This window comes from Heterodontus francisci, chromosome 38, assembly GCF_036365525.1.
Source record: "Heterodontus francisci isolate sHetFra1 chromosome 38, sHetFra1.hap1, whole genome shotgun sequence".
Lineage (NCBI taxonomy): Eukaryota > Metazoa > Chordata > Chondrichthyes > Heterodontiformes > Heterodontidae > Heterodontus > Heterodontus francisci.
Window position 1 is genome coordinate 41028291 of NC_090408.1, and position 21124 is coordinate 41049414.

General features: G+C 41.4%; 1 protein-coding gene across 3 annotated transcripts in view; it reads right to left on the bottom strand.

Annotated features, from left to right (window-relative positions):
• uacaa (uveal autoantigen with coiled-coil domains and ankyrin repeats a) overlaps window positions 1-21124 on the bottom strand; it is a 145268-nt gene that overhangs the window by 48920 nt on the left and 75224 nt on the right. For all 3 annotated transcript variants that reach the window (XM_068018201.1, XM_068018200.1, XM_068018202.1), the window contains exons 3-8: window positions 17483-17571; window positions 11197-11261; window positions 9316-9373; window positions 3275-3345; window positions 2387-2493; window positions 917-1098 (exon numbers count right to left, since the gene is read on the bottom strand). In XM_068018201.1, the coding sequence (XP_067874302.1) occupies window positions 917-1098; window positions 2387-2493; window positions 3275-3345; window positions 9316-9373; window positions 11197-11261; window positions 17483-17571 (572 nt within the window). The remainder of the gene's footprint in view (window positions 1-916; window positions 1099-2386; window positions 2494-3274; window positions 3346-9315; window positions 9374-11196; window positions 11262-17482; window positions 17572-21124) is intronic.

Below are 21124 nucleotides of genomic sequence, written 5' to 3' on the forward strand. Positions count from 1 at the left end.
TGTGTATGAGTGGCAGTGTCACATGCCTGCCCAAGCCTAGATCTGGAGGGCATGGCCAACCAGATCCTAAGTATCAACGTACTGTCTAATTTTTTTTTTTTTTTTTGGAGTGCGCAGGCAACTCATTTCAGTGAATGGCCCCTTTAAATTTTTTGTGCAGCCTCACACCCGGTAACTTAAAGGAACCGACTTGTGCACAGCCGTACAGTGGAGGGGGAACATTGCTCTGTACACAACGGTGCAACACTCTATTCTCTGCCCTAAATGTTGGGAGTTTTTATATAGAATTATACAATGTACAACACACAAACAGACCATTCGGCCCATCTGGTCTGTGCTGGTGTTTATGCTTCACATGAGCCACACGTCCTACTATTCCTTCCTCATGCAATCATCTAATTTCCCTTAAATGTGTCTACGCTACACGTCTCAACCACTCAATGTAGTTCTAATGCAGCAGCCAAAATCAGAAAACTCCACACAGCACCTGAACATCTGCCTCTCAATCAATCAGTTGTCACAAAAAAAAAATTTGGGCACAAAAGCCAGTTCCAAATTCTAACATTTGTTGTACTAAAAGAAGTTTGTTTATACCTTCCTACAAGTGGAAATGCATCAGTGTGAAAACTAAAAGTTAACTCAGTTTTCAGCCCTTGAATTACAAGAACAAATTTCTGAAGTTATTTTACTACAGTACATTTTCAAATTCTGTTTCCATCTGTTTTCAGTTTCATCATATATTCATATTTCAAAAGGTTAGGGGGAGGAGGAAGAAAAATGAAACAAAAAAAAAAGGCAAACAGTCTGCAAATTCATATCACAGCTGTTATTCCTGGAACATAAACTGAAACATGTCCTAAAATAAATGCCACCTGCACTTCTTATGCAGTGTGTGTGTACGCATCAATGATCTCACCTTTCCCTTTCTTCTCCATTGTAGCTCTGGCCAAAGCCAACAACTCTGGGTCTTTGGAGAGTTGAGCATAGTGCAAACTCTTGTGACCATAGTCATCCATCAAATTAACATCAGCACCACGATTTAAGAGGACCTCCACTGCATCCTTACAATCACTCTCGCACCCCACCATCAAAGCTGTCCTGAAAGACGAGACGACAGGTTAATATAGGACCCAAGAGAGAAATTATAACCAGAGTACAACTTTCCAGTTCTAACAAGCTTTGAACTAGTGCTATGTGAAAAGGTCATGGCATGCCCAACATTTTTTCCATTATAATATTCTCCTGCCTCAACAGTCATTGACTTATCCAAGTGAAGATAATACATGACTTGTACACCCACTATCCAGTTCTGTTTGTTTTTCAGTTTCTCTTGCAGAGAGGAAAAAAGAGTCACCATTATCTCTATTAAACATGCCACCATCAGCAAAGGTCAAATTAGATAATGAAGAGCAATGGGACCATGCACAGTTCTCTTAGGACCATTTACACTGCAATGAACTAAGAAATAAAACACCCATTTATCTTGGCTCAATACTTACATCCTCTGAGGAAGTTTGTCAGTCTGGTTCAGTGGCCTCGGAGTCATAAGGCTGTGGGTTCAACCCCCATAACATAAAAATCCGATCGGCAAACTTTGCATAAAAATGCGCAGAGTGCTCGCAGGAACTGTACATCTATGTCTGCTCTTTCTACATAAGCGTGAACCGGTTCAAAACAAATCTCTAGTAGTCCATCAATATGCATAACTTAAGCTATATTTCTGCACACTAACGCAAGATAAATCTCAACTTTTGGTCAACTAACTTCTAAAATTGAAACTGCAAAGGAAGCAATAAAACATCATGCACTGCTCAACAGTACAAAAAATCTTAGCAATGTTGGGACAGTTACAGTAAACTGTCACAGTTTAGTTAAAGCACATTTCCTTTATTAATGTTTCTCTCGCTTTGCCCACCTGGAAAAGTGTTGATTTCTGACTAGGATACAACTTGATGGCCACCAATCATCCTCAGTCACTCTTCTGCATACTTGCAGTCTAGATTCATAGACAATTAGTCATACAACTGGCAGGGGGGTGGGCAGTGGGGCGACAGAGCAGTAATTACATCTGACTGGAATGATGTCCTCACTTGCCACATGTGTGCGCATGCACCAGAGTTCACCGGATTGTGAGCAGGAGCAAAAAAACATGGAAGACTTTTCTTGTCACTAACCCAGGGGTCACCGAGACCAACTATTGTGCCCTCAACTAGGAATAGTTAAGTTAGCACAAACCAGGGTCAGCCTGATCTAAATGACTCAGCCATCCACCATGTTAACCAGCTATGCATCAGCAGCGACAGTAATTGCTGCTTTCAACTAAATTAAGAGTTGAACTTCAATGCAATGGACTAGAGTTTAAAATTCAATTTTTTTTTTCAATTACTTGTTTTGCTTATCCCTCGAATTGATGTCCGCTCCACGCTCTAGTAAAAGCCGACAAACTGCTGGATGACACACCTGTGTGGCCAGCACAAGAGGTGTCCGTCCATCCTGCAAAAGAGGTGAAGTACAGAGTGATTAATGAAATACTGCCCTCCTAAAGCAGCAGCAATACACCATACAACACAAGTTAACAAGAGCAACAAAAAATGCACTGGGGTTAATTTTAAGAATAGATTTGAAAAGCAGAGACGTTAAAGTTACATAGAACATTGGTTAGACCACATTTGCAGCACTGTGAACAGTTCTGGTCTCCAGATTACAAAAAAAGGATACAGAGGCATTGGAGAAGGTGCCAAAAGGTTTTAGAAGGATGATACCAGAACTGAAAGCTTTTACCTATCAGGGAAGACTGAACAGACTGGGGCTCTTTTCTCTTGGAGAGAAGGCTGTGGTGTGACCTCATAAGGGTCTTTAAAATAATGAAAGGGTTTGACAGGGTAGACATAGAGATTAGTCACTCATAAATCCAGTAGGGAATTCAGGAGGATTTTCTTCACCCAGAGAGTGGCTAAAATGTGGAATGTGAACCAGTTGAGGCAAATAGCATAGATGCACTTAAGGGGAAGCTAGATAAAACAGAGAAAGGAAGAAAGGATATTTTGATAGGGTGTGAAGAAGCAGGGAATGAAAAGACTCGTGTGGAGCATAAGCACCAGCATGGACCATTTCTGCATTGCAAATTCTACCCATGTCCCACCAAGGGCAATCGACTGGCCATAGCTATCCAAATTGAATGAATTTTACAAAGTTCATACACTTAATAAACAGCAACTTTCACCCATTCATCTACCAAAAATAGTCCCATCTCCAAGGTTTTACCAGCACTTACCCCATCCTTGACATTCACAGTGGCCTCATGTTCCAAGAGTAGCTTCACGCATGCTGTACATCCAGCCACCGCTGAAATGCAGGTCACAAGTAATTACAACACCGAAGCTGAACAATCTGGATAATACAGTCTGGTGTCAATGAACCTAAGACCATTGCTTAGTTTGGGCAACTCAATCAAACAGCCAACTGACCCAATGTAGCCAATGTTGCCTCTGAAGAGTGTGTGCATTGTGTTAATAGCTGGCTGCTGTCTGTCTTAAGTGAGCCAATAACTTGCAAAAAAGACTTACATTTATAGAGCGCCTTTTACGACCTCAAGACAACCCAAAGTGCTTTACAGCCAATTAAGTGCTTTTCAAGTGTAGTCACTGTTGTAACATAACGAAACGCAGCAGCCAATTTATACACAGCAATGTGATGAAGAACAGATGATCGGTTTTAATGATGTGGGCTGCAGGATAAATATTAGTCAGGACTCCAAAGAAAACTCCCCTGCTCTTAAGATAGTGCCATGGGATCTTTTATGTCCACCTAAGGAGGCAGACAGTGCGTCGGTTCAACGTTTCATCTGAAAGACGGCACCTCCAACAGTGCAGCACTCCCTCAGTACTGTACTGGGAGTGTCAGTCTGGATTAGCAGGGCCACATTATAATTCAGAGGCATTTCTTATTATCTCTTTTTGTGCTGCTTAGTATCATGCCTCCTGATCATCTTTAAGAGGAATACCACAGAGTTAGGGCACAAAATTATTCCGTAATTCCCACACCGTGATTCATAATCTCAACTGTGACCTCCTGGGGAAATGGCAGAGTTTAGTGTTTGCGAATGCCAACTGGGGACAGGATTGAAACTACTGGGAGGAGCATGGTGCCCAAACAGATTACTGACACATTCTCTAGGATCAATGAGAATGGCCACTTGAGAGGGGCAGCTATAAGCCCCCTAACAGAACCATCTCAAATCAACATCATCCTAGGCAGTAAGAAAATCAGGGTTAAGATCTGAGTGTCTGATGTAAATCTGGATACATACAGATGCATTTAAGGGGAAGCTAGATAAGCACACGAGGGAGAAAGGAATGGAAAGATATACTGATGGGGTGAGATGAAGTAAAGTGGGAGGAGGCTTATATGGAGCATAAACACCAGCATAGGCAAGATGGGGCAATTTGCCCATTTCTGTGCACTAAATTTAATGACATTCTATGTACAGATGTTAAGTACTTGCAACCCCTCAAATATGCTTTTTTTAAAAAAAAATTTTGCACTTTCCCAGCTTCACCCTTTCATTAAGAGGTCAAGGGGTTAAGGGATTATGGAGGTAGGTGCTCAACCATGATCTTATTAAATGGCAGAGCAGGCTCAAGGGGCCGAATAGCCTACTTCCCCACCTATTTATGTGTTTGTCACAATGGAGTGGACTTTAGACCATTTCCCTATTTGAATATGCTCTTAGCTGGTTGTGCATCACTTAGCAACTTACTAGCATACTTCTCAATAGCTACTTCATAAATTGTAATGAGGAGTAAGCTGCGAGTTAGGTGCGACACTACGAAGGTGCAGCGCAAAGGGTTACAGGTATTCTCCAGTTGCACACAACTTTCAAATAAGGAGCTGAGTTTGTATTTAATCTTCTCCATGATAAAGCAAACATAGCATTTCCATAAAAAGAAAAGTTGCTTACAAATTGAGAAGTATTAAGTGGAGAGCCAAGACACCATCAAGGTTAAGAGTAAAAGAAAAGATTGGGCTAAATCAGAAAGCAGTAATTGGATTTTGAAAGACTGCAACGCGCTGGAGGAAGGAGTTAGGAGGCAGAAGGAAACAGTTCGGGAGGCATGACAGTTTCAGATTTTTGAGACAAGTTAGTCAGTCTTGATTTCAACAAAGTGAGGATGCAGGAAGGGGGAGAGAAAGCAGAAGGGATGTACAGGCACGTACAGGCCCTGACATTCAGATCAACCAACATCCATACAACAGCTCTAGGGCTGTGTTACATATATGTTACGCGACTCATCCTTTCTTTGTGCACTAAGCCATTATTTTTGCTTAGAATCTATCTGCAGTTATTGCCTCATTACTGTGTGTAAAAGCATGCTGCATAATTTCTGTGTACATGGGACTATTAAAACCACTTTCAATACTTTTCAGTTAAACATTCTATTAAACCGTGACTCTCTAAAATCATCACAAGTTGCCATACAAACCGAAAGAGATATGGTGTGACCTCACTTATCAATATACAACTTGACTTCAGAGTGGCGACACACAAGATAATTCTATTCACAGACATGACGACTCTTGGGAAATGTTGTGACAGCTCAGACGAGCCGTGACAATTTCCCCTCATTAATTAATGAAGGAGCTCTTCAGCACCAGTTTGGTCAGATCGCAGGAAATTCTTTTGGTTGCGTGTTAATGAAAGCACGATAAAGGTCTCAGTTGGTCACAAGAGATTCATGGCCCTTTACTTTTATTAATCAGAGACTGAACAGGCTGGGGCTCATTGCTCCATAAAAAATAACTCTGGGGTGACCTGGTACAGGTCTTAAAGATTATAGAAATATAAAGACAGATAGTAAGAATTTCCATAGATATTTACAGAAGAAAAAGAGGTAACAAAGTGAGCGTTTGTCCTATAGAAAGTGAGTCTGGGGAATTAATAATGGATAATAAGGAGATGGCAGATGAATTGAACAGATATTTTGCATCAGTCTTCACTACTGAGGATACAATTAACATCCCAGTATTAGCTGTAAGTCAGGAAATGGAAGGGAGGGAGGAACTCAAGAAAATTACAATCACCAGGGAAGTGGTACTGAACAAATTATTGGAGCTGCGGGCTGACAAGTCCCCTGGTGTTGATGGACTTCATCCTAGGGTGTTAAAAGAAAGTGGCTAGTGAGATAGTTGATACATTAGTTTTAATTTTTCAAAATTCCCTAGATTTGGGGAAGTTTCCGTTAGATTGGAAAATAGCAAATGTAACTCCTTTATTCAAAAAGGGAGGGAGACAGAAAGCAGGAAACTACAGGCCAGTTAGCTTAACATCTGTCTTGGGGAAAATATTAGAAGCTATTAAAGAAGTGAAAGCAGGGCACGTCAAAAAATTCAAGGTAATCAGGCAGAGTCAACATGGTTTTGTGAAAGGGAAATCATGTTTAACCAATTTATTGGAGTTCTTGAGGGAGTTACATGTACTGTGGATAAAGGGGAACCGGTGGATGTATTGTACTTAGATTTCCAGAAGGCATTTGATAAGGTGCCACATCAAAGGTTATTGCAGAAAATAAAAGCTCATGGTGTAGGGGGTAACATATTGGTATGGATAGAAGATTGGCTAGCTAACAGGAAACAGAGAGTAGGCATAAATGGATAATTTTCTGGTTGGCAAGATGTAACGAGTGGTGTGACAGTGATCTGTGCTGGGGCCTCAACTTTTTACAATTTATATAAATGACTTAGATGAAGGGACCGAAGGTATGGTTGCTAAATTTGCTGATGACACAAAGATAAGTAGGAAAGTAAGTTGTGAAGAGGACATAAGGGGGCTAACAAAGGGATATAGATAGGTTAAGTGACTGGGCAAAGATCTGGCAAATGCAGTATAATGCAGGAAAGTGTGAAATTGTCCACTTTGGCAGGAAGAATAAAAAAGCATATTATCTAAATGGAGAAAGATTGCAGAGCTCGGAGATGCAGAGCGATCTGGGTGTCCTAGTGCATGAATCGCAAAAGGTTAGTATGCAGGTACAACACAATTAGGAAAGCTAATGGAATGTTATCGTTTATCATGAGGGGAACTGAATACAAAAGTAGGGAGGTTATGCTTCAGCTATCCAGGGCATTGAGACCACATCTGGAGTACTGTGTACAGTACTAGTCTCCTTATTTAAGGAAGGATGTAAATTCATTGGAGGCAGTTCAGAGAAGGTTTATTCGACTAATACATGGAATGGGCATGCTGTCTTGCGAGGAAAGATTGGACGGGCTGGGCTTGCATCCGCTGGAATTTAGAATAATAAGAGGCGACTTGATTGAAACATATAAGATCCCGAGGGGTCTTGACAGGTGGATGTGGAAAGGATGTTTCCCCTTGTGGGAGCATCTAGAACTAGGGGTCACTTTTTAAAAGAAGGGGTCGCTCATTTAAGACAGACGAGAAGAAATTTTTTCTCCGAGAGTCGTGAGTCTTTGGAATTCTCTTCCTCAAAAGGCTGTGGAAGCAGAGAGTTTGAATATTTTTAAGGCAGAGGTAGACAGATTCTTGATAAGCAAGGGGGTAGGTGAAAATGTGGAGTAATCAGTTCAGCTGTGAACTTATTGAATGGCGGAGCAGGCTCAAAGGGTCTAGTGGCCTGCTTCTAGTTCGTATGTTCATGAAAGGGTCGACATAGAAAAGAATTTTCCACATATGGGGGAGACCAAAACTAGCGGCCATAAATATAAGACAGTCACTAATAAATCCAGTAGGGAATTCAGGAGAAAACACTACACCAGAGGGTGGTTACAGAACTCACTACCAAATGGTGATGAATAGTATAGATGCATTTAAGAGAAAGCTAGATAAGCTAGAAAGAAATAGGATATGCTGATTGGATTGCATGAAGAAAGGGTGGAAGGAGGCTCATGTCGAGCATAAGCACTGACATGTCAGAAATGGCCTTTTTCTGTGCTGTAAAATTACATAATTTAATACTATTGTTCTTCAAGTGAGTATCCCCCCCAACAAGCAATATAATCGAATTAAAAGCAAAATACTGCGGATGCTGGAAATCTGAAACAAATACCGAAAGTGCTGGAAATACTCAGCAGGTCTGGCAGCATCTGAGGGGAGAGAAGCAGAGTTAACATTTCAGGTCAACTGTGTTCTGATGAAGGGTCACAGACTGGAAACATTAACTCTGCTGCTCTCTCCACTGATGCTGCCAGACCTGCTGATTATTTCCAGCACTTTCTGTTTAAATAAAAACAGAATCGAATTACCTTTGTAACAAACAGAAAATTTTTTAAAAAGGGAGAGACGGTTATCAAGAGGCATAGGCAGAAAAGGGGTTAAGAGGCATTCGAAGTGAACCAAAGAATTTGGACGACACATAGTTGCCTTCTCCTGGAATGCTAAAGCCGGATTTCCAGGACACGATAAGCACCTGCACACTCATCATATGTCAGACTATGAAAGAAGCCTTACAAAATACAGTATGGGACTGTGTGAGACTTAAACAGAATGGGTCTGGAGACCTCAAATAAGGAGGAGTGAGGAATGGAAAGTGAAGGGAGCAAACACTCATATCCATCAGTCGTACAGCTTTACCCATTGGCCATATATTACATCTTGCTGTTTGAGAGAGTTTGCTATGTGCCAATTGGCTGCCACATTTCCTACATTACAACAGTGACCTAATTTCAAAAGTACTTCATTGGCTGCAAAGCGCTTTGGGATGTCCTGAGGTTATGAAAGGCACTAAATAAATGCAAGACCTTTTTTTAAACAGGTAGTTGCTTGAATTATAAGGACATTTAGATTAGTGGTTTACAGTCAAGAAAGGTATATAACCCATTAAATTGCAACAGGAATTTGGATTTGAGTTGGGAAATTAACACACGAGAACTGAAAGCTTGATTGACCTCATTGTCCCAAATCAAGTTTGCTTGATTTTCAAATACTTTGCCATATATGAAGCATTAAACTCTGCAGAACTGAAATGTTGCTTATGAGTCTATTGCATTACCATCATTGAATGAACTCTCAAAGCTAGTTAACAGTACCATTCACTGTTAAAGATAACCACCAACACTATATATTTTTGCACAAGGGGTATGTTACATGAGTACTTTCTCCACAAATAAGTTTGGGAGGACAACCTACTGTTTTGTGTTTTGACAGTTTGAGCGAACACAAGGTGAAAACTTGCCACTGCACTTTATTGATATTCTAGTGACAACACTGACTCACTCTCTGGATGAAGCACCGGAATCCCATTAAACTGCCTCCTCAGCTTCTTAATGAAAAACTAATTTCAGCAGCTTTGTACTGACCTGCTTCATGAAGGGCAGATCTGCCTCGAAGGTCTACACTGTCAACAGGGCAATTTTGCTGTAAAACAAATTCTTTTATTTAATACGAGTGAGCAACAATGAGACATTCTCAAATGCAGAATTAATATTTAATCTGTCTACATTATTTAGAGCTGCAGAGAAAGGCTTTTGTTCGCGACTGAAGCGTCTTTTCTCACAACAACATTCTCCTTCACAAGGGACAAGGGTGATCAGGCTACATCACTGCTTTTCAACCTTTCCTGCGTGAGAGAGACCCTCGGCAAGTACAGAGACACACTCAGGGAATCCCCAGCCCCACCACCTAAAGTTTCTGAAACACTGCACAAGATACCAAAGGCAAAGCATCACAGCAGAAAGTTTTTGAAATTGCATACAAGTCAATAAACACAATGTAGAAATCTTGAGATTTTCTGCTCATGGCATATAGCACATCAGAAACGGGTGGGCAGAAATCTGACGACTCCTGGAATCTTCCTGCAGACCAACCCCCATGATCCATTCATACACTGTGTAGGATGCATGCATTCTAGGTCGGAATTATACACCCCCTCCCCCACAGGAGCGGTTGGGAGGGTGCCGGGGCTGCGTAAAATTGAGTGGGAGACAGGGGGTGCCGTTCCCATCGCCTTCCCAGCCCTGCTGCAATTTTATGTGCAGCGGGCGAGGTGACAAAAGGCCTGCCCAGCCCAATTCAGGTCCTTAGCTGTATTCTGGGCCCTTGTCCATGTTGCCGGTCCTGGCTGGAAGCAGTCCCAGCAGTGGCCACCGCTCTCAGTGGCACTGCTGGGACTGAAGAGTTGTTGGGTTGCTGAATGGCCAACAGCTCTCGGGGGGCTCGGGTCCCGCCTCGGAGGCCAATTAAGGGCCTGGGCCACATAAAATTATGGTTTGGCTTCCAGGTCTGGCAGAGGCAGGCTTGCCTTCGACCTTTTCTGCCAGTGGGTGGGGCCTCCAGCCCATGTAAAATTCCAGCCCTAATTTCAAAACCAATGGATTACACAGTCAAACAAACTAATCATTACTTGGTGGTATGGCCAAATCCACTTGTACTTTACTAATATTCATACAACATTCTTTATCCAAATTCTATACTAAGTGGTCAACAGCTTGCAAAATAAGTAACTTTAAACTAAAGTGAAAATGCACCCAAAGTAAAGCAAATAAGATAGTCACTAATAAATTTAATAAAGAATTCAGGAGAAACCTCTTTACCCACAGAGTAGTGAGAGTGTGGAACTCGCTACCACAAGGAGTGGTTGAGGTGAAAAGCATATACGCATTTTAGGGGAAGCTACATAAATACATGAGGCAGCAATGAATAGAAGGATGTGCTGATTTGGTTAAATGAAGTAGGGTGGGAGGAGGCTCATGTGGAGCATAAACACCAGTTTAGACCTGTTGGGCCAAATAGTATTGTTTGGTGAATTCTCTGTAAATATTGAACACAAACACACAAGAAAGGACAGGAAGAGGCAGTCTGGTCTATCAAACCTCTCCCATCCAGCCCAGGTGCACAATCTGCCCTCACCCAGCCCACCCCCATCCCCATCATGGAACCTCTTGGAAGAGCCAAGAAAACTCTTAAAGTTCTCTCCAATCCTCAAAGGCAATCAACCAGAAAGAAGTTTTCTGCGTTTTATGAACTGAATCCAAAATCCAAAATAATGTACTTGAACTTAAGAACTGTATACTTCAAGCACTCATTACATTAAGAAGCTGCCTTTAAATTCACATCTAGAAGATTTGTAAGCATTACTTTTTTCCATTGGGAATTTTAACTTTTGAGAAATTAATGTGAATAATTTCCTACTTGACACAGACAATGGTGTTTACTCCAACAGAATCAGTAAGTCCAACTACCTGGAGTAACCGTTGCAAACACAGTGACTGTCCATGTCTAGCAGCAAGATGTAACACACTTCGGCCTATAGGGGAGTAAAAAGAAAATCACTCAACACCTGAACCCAAAGACAAAGCAGACTCAAAGCTCAGTGAGCTCTTTAATCTATGACAATAATATCGAGATGACTGCCAGAATTTCTTGATGGTTGCTCGATTGTTCCTTCAGAGTTCAGGTGTGACTCAGTGGGCACCACACTTGCCTCCACAAATCAGAAGGCTGGGTGTTCAAGTCCCACTTCAGAGGCTTGAGCACAAAATATAGGCTGACAAGCCTACTGTAGTGCTGAGGGAATGCTGCATTGTCGGAGGTGTCACCTTTTGGACGAGATGTTAAACTGAGGCCCCATCTGTCCTCTCAAGTGGCACTATTTCAAATTAGAGCAGGGGAGTTTTACGCTGTGACCTAGCCAATATCTATCCCTCAACCAACATCACTAAAAGAGATGATCTGATCATTGCCTGATTGTTGACTGTGGGAGCTTGCTGTGCACAAAGTGGTTGCCATGCTTCCTACATCACTACAATGACTACACTTCAAAAGTTTTTCTTTGGCTTTGGGATGTTCTGTGATCGTAAAAGCATGATAGAAATGCAAGTCTTTCTTATCTTTAATCGTGCTTGACAATAGTCTGTTTACGTGGCCAGCTCTATTGTGCAGTTAATTACTGTACTGAAGCAAATTTTTATTAGTGTAATCCTGATACTGTGCACTTCAGCTACAAAATGCCTGCTGCTGTTGGAACAGTGTAAACACTAACTGGGTATGACCCCAGATAAAGGTTTGGTTCACCCAGCATCATTCATCCCCAGGCAAGAGGAAATCAGTTTCCTCTGAAACAAGTAAATGAAAAATGTGTTCCAACACACCATGCAATAGAGTGGCAGGATGTGGATTCATGCCAATACATCCAGTTCCTAATTGCAGTTGCACTGCGAAAGGAAAGTGATTAAATGCTTTCTCACAAGCTAATGGGGGAAATGGAAGAATATCAAACTCGTCAATTAACCCAAAGCATTATCATAGCCTGCCCCAATTAGGAAACGACTATGGAACAACAATGGCAGAGCCCTGGGAATAGGTCATCTGGCTCCCTGAGAATTGGATTGGGAATATAGCCAATCGAGAATAGAACAAAAAGGAACAAGAATTTACAGGAAATAAATTTTTAAAATTCAGATGTCAGTCTGATTACTTTGTTGGCACAGGTAATCTAAATCTGTATTACTGGACGCAATCGCACAAGGTCTGCTGTGATATAAAATGGTGCAGGGTCTTCGACTGGTACCCAGAATCTGACATTCCCTCCAAGTATTACATATTCAGACACACCGGCACAGACTTACACCGTGCAGAGCTGCTGTTACTTCAGATTTATATCGGTCAATCACAGTGCTATAATGAGAAGCTATGTTGAATAGACTGAAAAACAAAATGGAAATTCAGCACTGGATCATGCATCACGACAATAAGCCACTGTAGACCAGATTCTCTCACCACTTTTATCACTTTTCCAGCAGTAACAGCCCCCTTGCTCCCCCCAGGGACTAGCATTCACCTTTCACCAGCCCCAAAAACTAGCAGCCTTTCTTCTGACCCGTCAATCAGCAACTCGGGGATTTACAGCTGCACAACTGTCAAGAAACACTTGTCAAATTTGTTTGATAACGCGTCTGTGAAACAACTTAGAATGTTTTACTACAATTAATGAGCTATATAAATGCAAGCTGTTGTACAGAAGTGGAAATGGAGAAAAATTGCAGTGGAGGTGTTTACAACGTCGAGGGGCTAAGATAATGTAGATGTATGTATGCTATTTAACTTGGACTGTGATCTCAGAACTAAACAGAAGTACAAAAGAAACAGGCTTGAAGCAAAGCAAAGGATTAGAAGAGTAGACACATAAAAGAGCATAAGCAGCTAATGCTAGATTAATAAATTCTTTAAAGTACAGCAGCATAAAATACAAAACCCCACTGGAGAAAATGCAAAAATATTTATAAGGATGATACCAGAACTGCAAGGTTATATCCATCAGGAAAACCAGAAGAGACTGGGTCTCTTCTCTAGATAGAAAGGTGGTCTAATGGAGGTTCAATATGGCAGATGTAGATAAAAATGCTTCCACTTGTCATGACCATAAATACAAGATAGTAAATAATAAATCCAATAGGCAATTCAGGAGAAGCTAGGTAAACATAAGGGAGAAAGAGGAGAAGGATATGTTGACAGCAGCAGGTGAAATAACGTGAAAGGAGGCTCGTGTGGAGACTAGTTGGGCTGAATGGCCTGTTTAAGCTGCAAATTCTTTCTAATTCTATTGCTGGTTAAGAACAGATCTGAAGGTGAAGGTGATAAATGAAGACATGAATCAAACAATTCACAGAATTCCATTTCCTTGGAGTGGAATCGATCAAAGTTGAATGCAGATTGAAATCTTGAAAATTCACTAGATTTGGGAAGGTAAAGAATTTTTAAATATATCTTTTTGCAAACTTTGCCTCCAAGTTGGTCATCTCCATTCAGTGACTAAACTTTATCAGATAGTAAGCGGAGGGACAATTCCAGCATTTGGACTGGTGGATAGAGGGAGGCTTTACTCAAAAGACAATTTTTTTTTGGAGTGACAAGCTGAAGAAAGTTGAGGCCAGCAGTCCTGACCAGCAGGGGCTTTTTACTGAGCAGCACACTAAACTGCTGCCTGCTTGATGCAGACAGACATTTATGGTGAACATACACAAAATAGAAATGTCCTTAATCTGTTCCTGTTTTAACAAACAGCACTTATGCAATGTTTATAAAAGCCTTTCCAAAATATATTTAAAATGTTTTATTACCATTAAAGTTCCATGAAACAGTACTATCTCATATTCAGCTCTTACAATTTTTGCAACAGTTTATAATGGAACAAAGCCATTTATAATCCAGCACTTGAACAGCACAACAGATTGAACTATGGAGATTCAGTGCTTTATTATTTTCTTGTGCTATTGGACAGACACAGTTCAGTAGCTACTACAGAATTACAACACTCACTTGTTATTTATAAAGCTTTTTGAAAATAGTGAGATATTGGCCTCTGTAGGCATACAGTGCAGATTCACCAGAATAATACAAAGGCTTAGAGTTGAATTATGAGAAAATGTTACATAAACTTGGTCCGGATTCCCTAGAGTTCAGAAGGTTGGGGGATGATTTAAAGGAGGTGTGTAGAATTACTTAAGAGATTCAATAAGAAACTATTTTCTCTGGGGTGGGGGAATCCAGAACAAGCGGGCATAATCTAAAAATTAGAGCTAAACCTTTTATGAGGGAAATCAAAATCATACAGTTTTCACACAAAATGTAATTAAAATCTGGAACTCGCTCATCCAATAGGCTGTGGATGCGGAGGGCAAAACGAAAAATTCAGAACTAAAATTGACAGATATTTGCTGGGCAAGGCCATCAAGGGATATAGAACAAAGGCAGATAAATGGAGTTGAAGTACAGATCAACTGAGATCGAACTGAATGACCAAACAGACTTGAAGGGTTGAATGACCTATTCCTATAGTAAACTCAAAAAAAAAAAATCAAGCAGATTATTGGTATTGGGTATAGCAATAAAGGATCATGAAATTGAACTAGCAACCCAGAGATCACAAGGATGTTTTTTAAATTCATTCTCAGGATATGGACATTCCTGGTAAAGGCCAGCATTTATTGCCTATCCCTAATTGTCGAGAAGGTGGTGGCTGAGCCACTGCAGTCCATATGATGAAGGTGCTCCCATGTGGTGCTGTTGGGGAGGGAGTTGGCAACTCATATAATCCAACTGGGGTCAGAAAATAGTTAAAAGCAGCCAGACTGGTGTAAAAACCCAAGTGGTTTTTTTTTTAAATTAATGCCCTTCCTGCAAGAAAGATAATCTGCTACTGTGACCCCAGTCCCATACCAGACCTCTGAAATGGTCTGGCAAACCTGTCAGTTGTAAAAACTGTCATGCTAGGCCGTCTGCCAAGAATGAGGCAGATTAATTTTGTCATGAACATTGATTTTACACTGTTATGGGAGTTAAGAAAGGACTTTTAAACAGATCAGCTGTGGCTGGAAAATACATTTGCATATTAGCAGACAGTGTTTGGAAGGACAAAGCAGCCATTCCCTGACGCATTCAACCCACAATGGACTTTTGATCACCAGATGTTGAAGGCGGGGGAGCTCACATTCCAGTTTGACTAAGATGGCCAAATACACAAATGGACATGGTCAAACCAGATGGTCAGATGACTAACCTGCTGGGCAACCTGAGGTTTTTTGAATGTGTACAAACAGTTTGGGCAGAAAGTCTGTTTGCTCCTGGATTGAGAAGATCTCTCCTGTCTGCTCCCATCTCTTTCTCGCAAGCCTCTGAATCCACTGAAGACACAGGAACCTCAAGAGAGAAAAGTCTCCTTCAGCGAACAATGTTTAAGAAGAATACTGGGCCCCAACAAAAAGCAAGATCTACCTACAATCAAGGACTCTACAGTGAGCTCGAAGAACCATAACTCTTCAGATATTGCCTCAAACTTTTCTTTATTTTTCTTCTGCTCTTTTCTGTCTCTATTTGCATGTGTGTATCATGTATGCATGCTAGCGTGGGCACATCATGTATCCATAGGCATCCGTCAAATTAGAGTTTAAGTTCAAATTTAATAAATTTCAACTTTTCTTCTTTAAACCCAAGAAAGCCTGTTTGTGCTGGTTCCTTTGTCTTATAATTGGAAAGGGGTGAACAAGGAATCACCAATGGGGAGCTAAAAACACTGTTTAAAATTAAACCCTGTTACAGCAAGACCAGGTGAAGGCTGAAAGAGAACCCTAGATCTCTTTCTTAGCTGGTCATAACAAAACAAATAGCTACAAAGTTCCATCAGCACAAGGGCTGCAATGTTCAATGATTATGGCCCACTTTCACAATCAAGGATGAGTAGTAAATGCACACTTGCCAGTTCCACCCGTATCCAAAAGGAATTTAAAAACAAAATTCAGAACCTCAGATATGGAAGGAAAGATAAAATATCAATTCATCATCGCTGGTCAATAACTGGAACACAACGGGATAATAATCCTGTGCACTCAAACTCATGGCATTCAAAAGCAGAACTATGGATGTGAGCCTCTGTCACAGCTCAGTTGAAGTTCTCCGACTAAAATAAACCTTCAAAATACCCAACTGAATCAAACCACTCAATTAGAAATGTTGATAGGGCGCAATGAATTAGGATAGGAAGAGGATCGTGTGGAGCACAAACACTGGTATGGACCCGCTGGACTGAAAGGCCCACTTCGATGGTGTAAAATTCTACGTAAAGAAAGACAAACTTGTATTTATAGTCATGACATCCCAGAGCACTTTACAGCTAATTAAGTACTTGCGAACTGTTGTTACGCAGGATATGCGGCAGCCAATCAGTGCACAGCAAGCTCTCAGTCATGAGATCAATGATGAGATTATCTGTTTTAGTGATGTTGGTTAATGGATAGATATTGGCCAGAATTCCTCTGCTCTTCTTCAAAATAGCGCAAGGGGGCACATGGGCCTCGGTTTAACATCTCATCTGAGAGACACTACCTCCAACACTGCAGCATTCTCTTAGTACTACACTTGAGTGTTGACCTAGGATTGCATGCACTGGCATGTGAACTGAATCCACAACCTTCTAACTCAGAAGGGAGAGCTACCCATTATTTTCTGGAGTTTAGAAGAATGAGAGGCGATCTCACTGAAACATATGAAATTCTTGATATGGTAGATGAGGCTGTTTCCCCAGCTGCAGAGTCTAGAACTAGGAGTCTCAGGATAAGGTGTCAGCCATTTAGGACAGAGATGAGGAGAAATTTCTTCACTCAGAGGGTAGTGAATCTTTGGAACTCTTTACCCTAGAGGGTCATTGAGCATATTCAAGACGGAGAGTGACAGATTTTTGGACACGAAGGAAATCAAAGGACATGGGGATAGGACAGGGAAGTGGAGTTGAAGTAGATCACCATGATCCTAATGGATGGCAGAGCAAGCTCGAGGTGCCAATTGACCGACTCCTGCTCCTAGTTCTTGATGCAAAACAATTCAAGTGCAAGGAAGGAGGAGAGGGGAAATAAAAATGATGAACCGTCAGCTTTCAAAGTGCCAATCTGAGAAGCTTTTGGGTGAGAGGGCATTTTCCCCAAGTTCCAACATATCCACTTTTAGTAATGAACAAAAAGTAAAGCAAATATTTACCTGCAGCATCTATTGCCACGACATCAACACCATGAGAAAGCATTGCATTGATGCAGGGGACATCTCCTTTCGCTGCTGCAACATGGAAACTGAAAAGGAATAGAGACCCAAAAGAAAAATTAAACTCTAAATTGCAAGTTGCATTATTTTAGCATATTCCAAATGGCCAGTCTCTTCTTTCACACAGCTGCTACAATTTTATACATCTCCTTTTGTAAAGGTCCAAGATCACACATGGCTACTGCCATACTTGCACCTTCGACCACAACCTTATACTTGGCCAAATTTTAATAGAAAAGGTGCCTTTAATAGAGGGGGTCAAACTATTCAGTCTTATCAATGTTCGTCAGATTTCAGGAAGGATTACATTAAAATTGAAACTGATGTCTGCAAGGACAAAAATTGAGAATCAGATGTGGACCATTTACTACAATTTCTGTTTGCAACAAAAGCATTTCCTTCAAGAGGAAGAAATCCCCAGGGATGACATTTATGTATGAAGACAAAAGAACAGGATGCAACACTGAAGAATTGTATTCCCTTTTAAAGCCTCTGCAAGATCACTTGGAAGAGTCAAATTCCACATTGCTAATGATTCAATTGTACATCAGCACTGGAGGTCAAATTTGTTCCAAGATCCAACATTGCTCAACTAAATTGAAAGGCACCAAATTTGCATCAGGGTGAGCGCACACACTGGTATCTGACTAAACACTGATTTGTCACTTTCTGGTCTAGACGATCTGGCACTGTATTGCACCGGACTCATTTTCAATCAGTGCATCCCAGGTAGACTTTATGGTGCTTAATAAAATATTCCTTACTGATATCCCCAAAAATAAGAACCAAGAATTCCATTTGAAGTGCTAATGCTGAAAGGGCTCAACATCATTAAGTGAGGCTCCAATAGTTAGCTTTCAGCTTAATCATATATTTATCCAAACTAGCAGACAGACAGCCACTTAATTGGTTCAGTGCCAAGAATTATTCTGCCATTCGAGTTGCAACTGAACTTTCCAAAGGAAAGGCTTTAGAATAACTCATTCTTCCAAAATCTATACTGCCATAAATCATTCGTCTTTCTCCTGGCAGATAATGATTTATTTTATGGTTCCCTCGGCATTTTTTACAACAAATTCACCAACAATTAAATCTCTGCTAACGCTCAGAGCTATCTAAAACGCTACCTAATAGTTATAAGCTTTGCTTCTCGTTAAAATGAGCCTGGAGGTTACTAATCAAGTTAAATTTGTTTAAATTTAATAACAGGTGTTTGCGCCCAATACCTGCTGTTACGACTGGGGAGGAGGAGTGCACCGTTTATTCTAGTCCCAATTCTCCACAGCTCACAACATATGATTTTAAATTTTCCCGCTATCGATTTTCCCAGAATAGAACACACTAACCATGTTTCTTTAATGAACAACAAAATTATCAATTTATTATAAAACAAGTCTTAACTAGTAATTAACATTAAAAAAATGGATCTGTGTTTTAGTTCCCTTTTTACCATAGCGCGCGCGTACACACACACACACACAGTTAGCCGGATAAAATAAACTTGGGCAGATTACTTGTTCATTATTGAAGAAAACAGATGAGATAAGGTGCTCCAAAACTGGCGCACAGTCTAACTTCTGAGTACACGTAGACAGGTCACTGACATCCATCAGAACAGTTCTTTTCAGGCGGTGTGGAAAAGTAACTTAGCAGGCTTACTTCAAAGATAGGAAATGAGATGAATTGACACAGTGGATTCTCTGGGGCCTTCCTTGGGAGTTTCTGGAAAGCCAGCTGGGTTGTGGTCTTCTGTCCTTCCTTGACACTTCAGCAGCAGACTTGACTTTATCTCACTCCAGAAGGTAAAACATACACTGACACACAACCAGAAAGTTCATGAGTTCTCTACTCATCCCAGGTACACTGCTGCTGGGCTTGTCCAATCAAAGGGGCGCTTGTCACTTCTCTGCCCGTTACCAGGGTTTCTATTCTATCTTTAATTTGAGTCATGTGACAACCAGTAACATTGCTGCCAAATTAGTTCTTTCAGTGCCCTCTTGATTAAAAAAAAATGGTTCACCATTTCTTCAGCAGTGGCGCAGTGGTTAGCACCACAGCCTCACAGCTCCAGCGACCCGGGTTCAATTCTGGGTACTGCCTGTGTGCAGTTTGCAAGTTCTCCCTGTGTCTGCGTGGGTTTCCTCCGGGTGCTCCGGTTTCCTCCCACAAGCCAAAAGACTTGCAGGTTGGTAGGTAAATTGGCCATTACAAATTGCCACTAGTATAGGTAGGTGGTAGGGAAATATATGGACAGGTGGGGATGTGGTAGGAATATGGGATTAGTGTAGGATTAGTATAAATGGATGGTTGATGGTCGGCACAGACTCGGTGGGCCGAAGGGCCTGTTTCAGTGCTGTATCTCTAAACACTAAAAACAGAATCACTTTCATAGCAAAAGGTATCCAGAAGCATATTGTAAGAAAAAGAGTGAAAATTCATTTCTAAATGTATCTTATTTTAGGAAAATGATCAGTCAGGACTCAGCTCACATTGCACTCAGACTCTCTCCATAGCTACACTACTACCCTGGCACTCTCCTTTTTTTTTTCTATTCATTCATGGGATGTGGGTGGCACTGGCTATGCCAGCATTTATTGCCCATCCCTAATTGCCCTTGAGAAGGTGGTGGTGAGCTGTCTTCTTGAACCACTGCAGTCCATGTGAGGTAGGTACACCCACAGTGCTGTCAGGAAGGGAGTTCCAGGATTTTGACCCAGCGGCAGTGAAGTAACGGCGATATAGTTCCAAGTCAGGATGGTGTGTGACTTGGAGAGGAACGTGCAGGTGGTGATGTTCCCATGCATCTGCTGCTCATGTCCTTTGAGGTGGTAGAAGGCGCGAGTTTGGAAGGTGCTGTTGAAGGAGCCTTGGTGCGTTGCTAAACCAGTTCAACCCTTTCTCTTCCAAATCTGGTTACCCTCTCTTGCAGCACGTGGCTCTACCCGAGCTTATTGCTCTCTCCCATTCTGCTATGCTCAAATTCTCCAACATCCTCCTCAACACCCTCAAAAGTCGATCTCTCTCCTCCTGCCACCCCCACTGATCCCCCGCCTCTCCACACATCCCCACATTCCACTTCCAATATGCCCCCCAAAGTTACTCTTAATACAGTGGCTGTCCTCTTCATATTGCCCAACTCTTGTGAACAAGGCCCTCCCCCATCAGTAGCATTATGCTGGTCAGCAACTGACACATCCCGCATCAAAGTGCATGTGTGTCACTCATCTCCAGATTTAATCTTGGCCTATCACCATAATCATCCATCAATTTATCCAATGTTTAAACCCCATACTTTATATCAATCTTTCCAGTTCTCATTCAAAATTTATTATTGATCACCCACTCAAACCCCTGGCCTGAGTCTCTGCATTAAACCGTTACCCATCCTTGGTGTCTTTAACCTGCATCTCACCATCCTGGTCTTCAACATCCTTACAGAAATGGGAGTGTGGCTTGTTGTCTGTCCCAGTCCTCAACCTCTCTGCTGCCTTCCATGCTGTCAACCATTCCTGGAATACTGTGTTCAGTTCTGGAATTCTTAGGAAGGATATATTGGCCTTGGAGGGAGCACAGCATAGATTG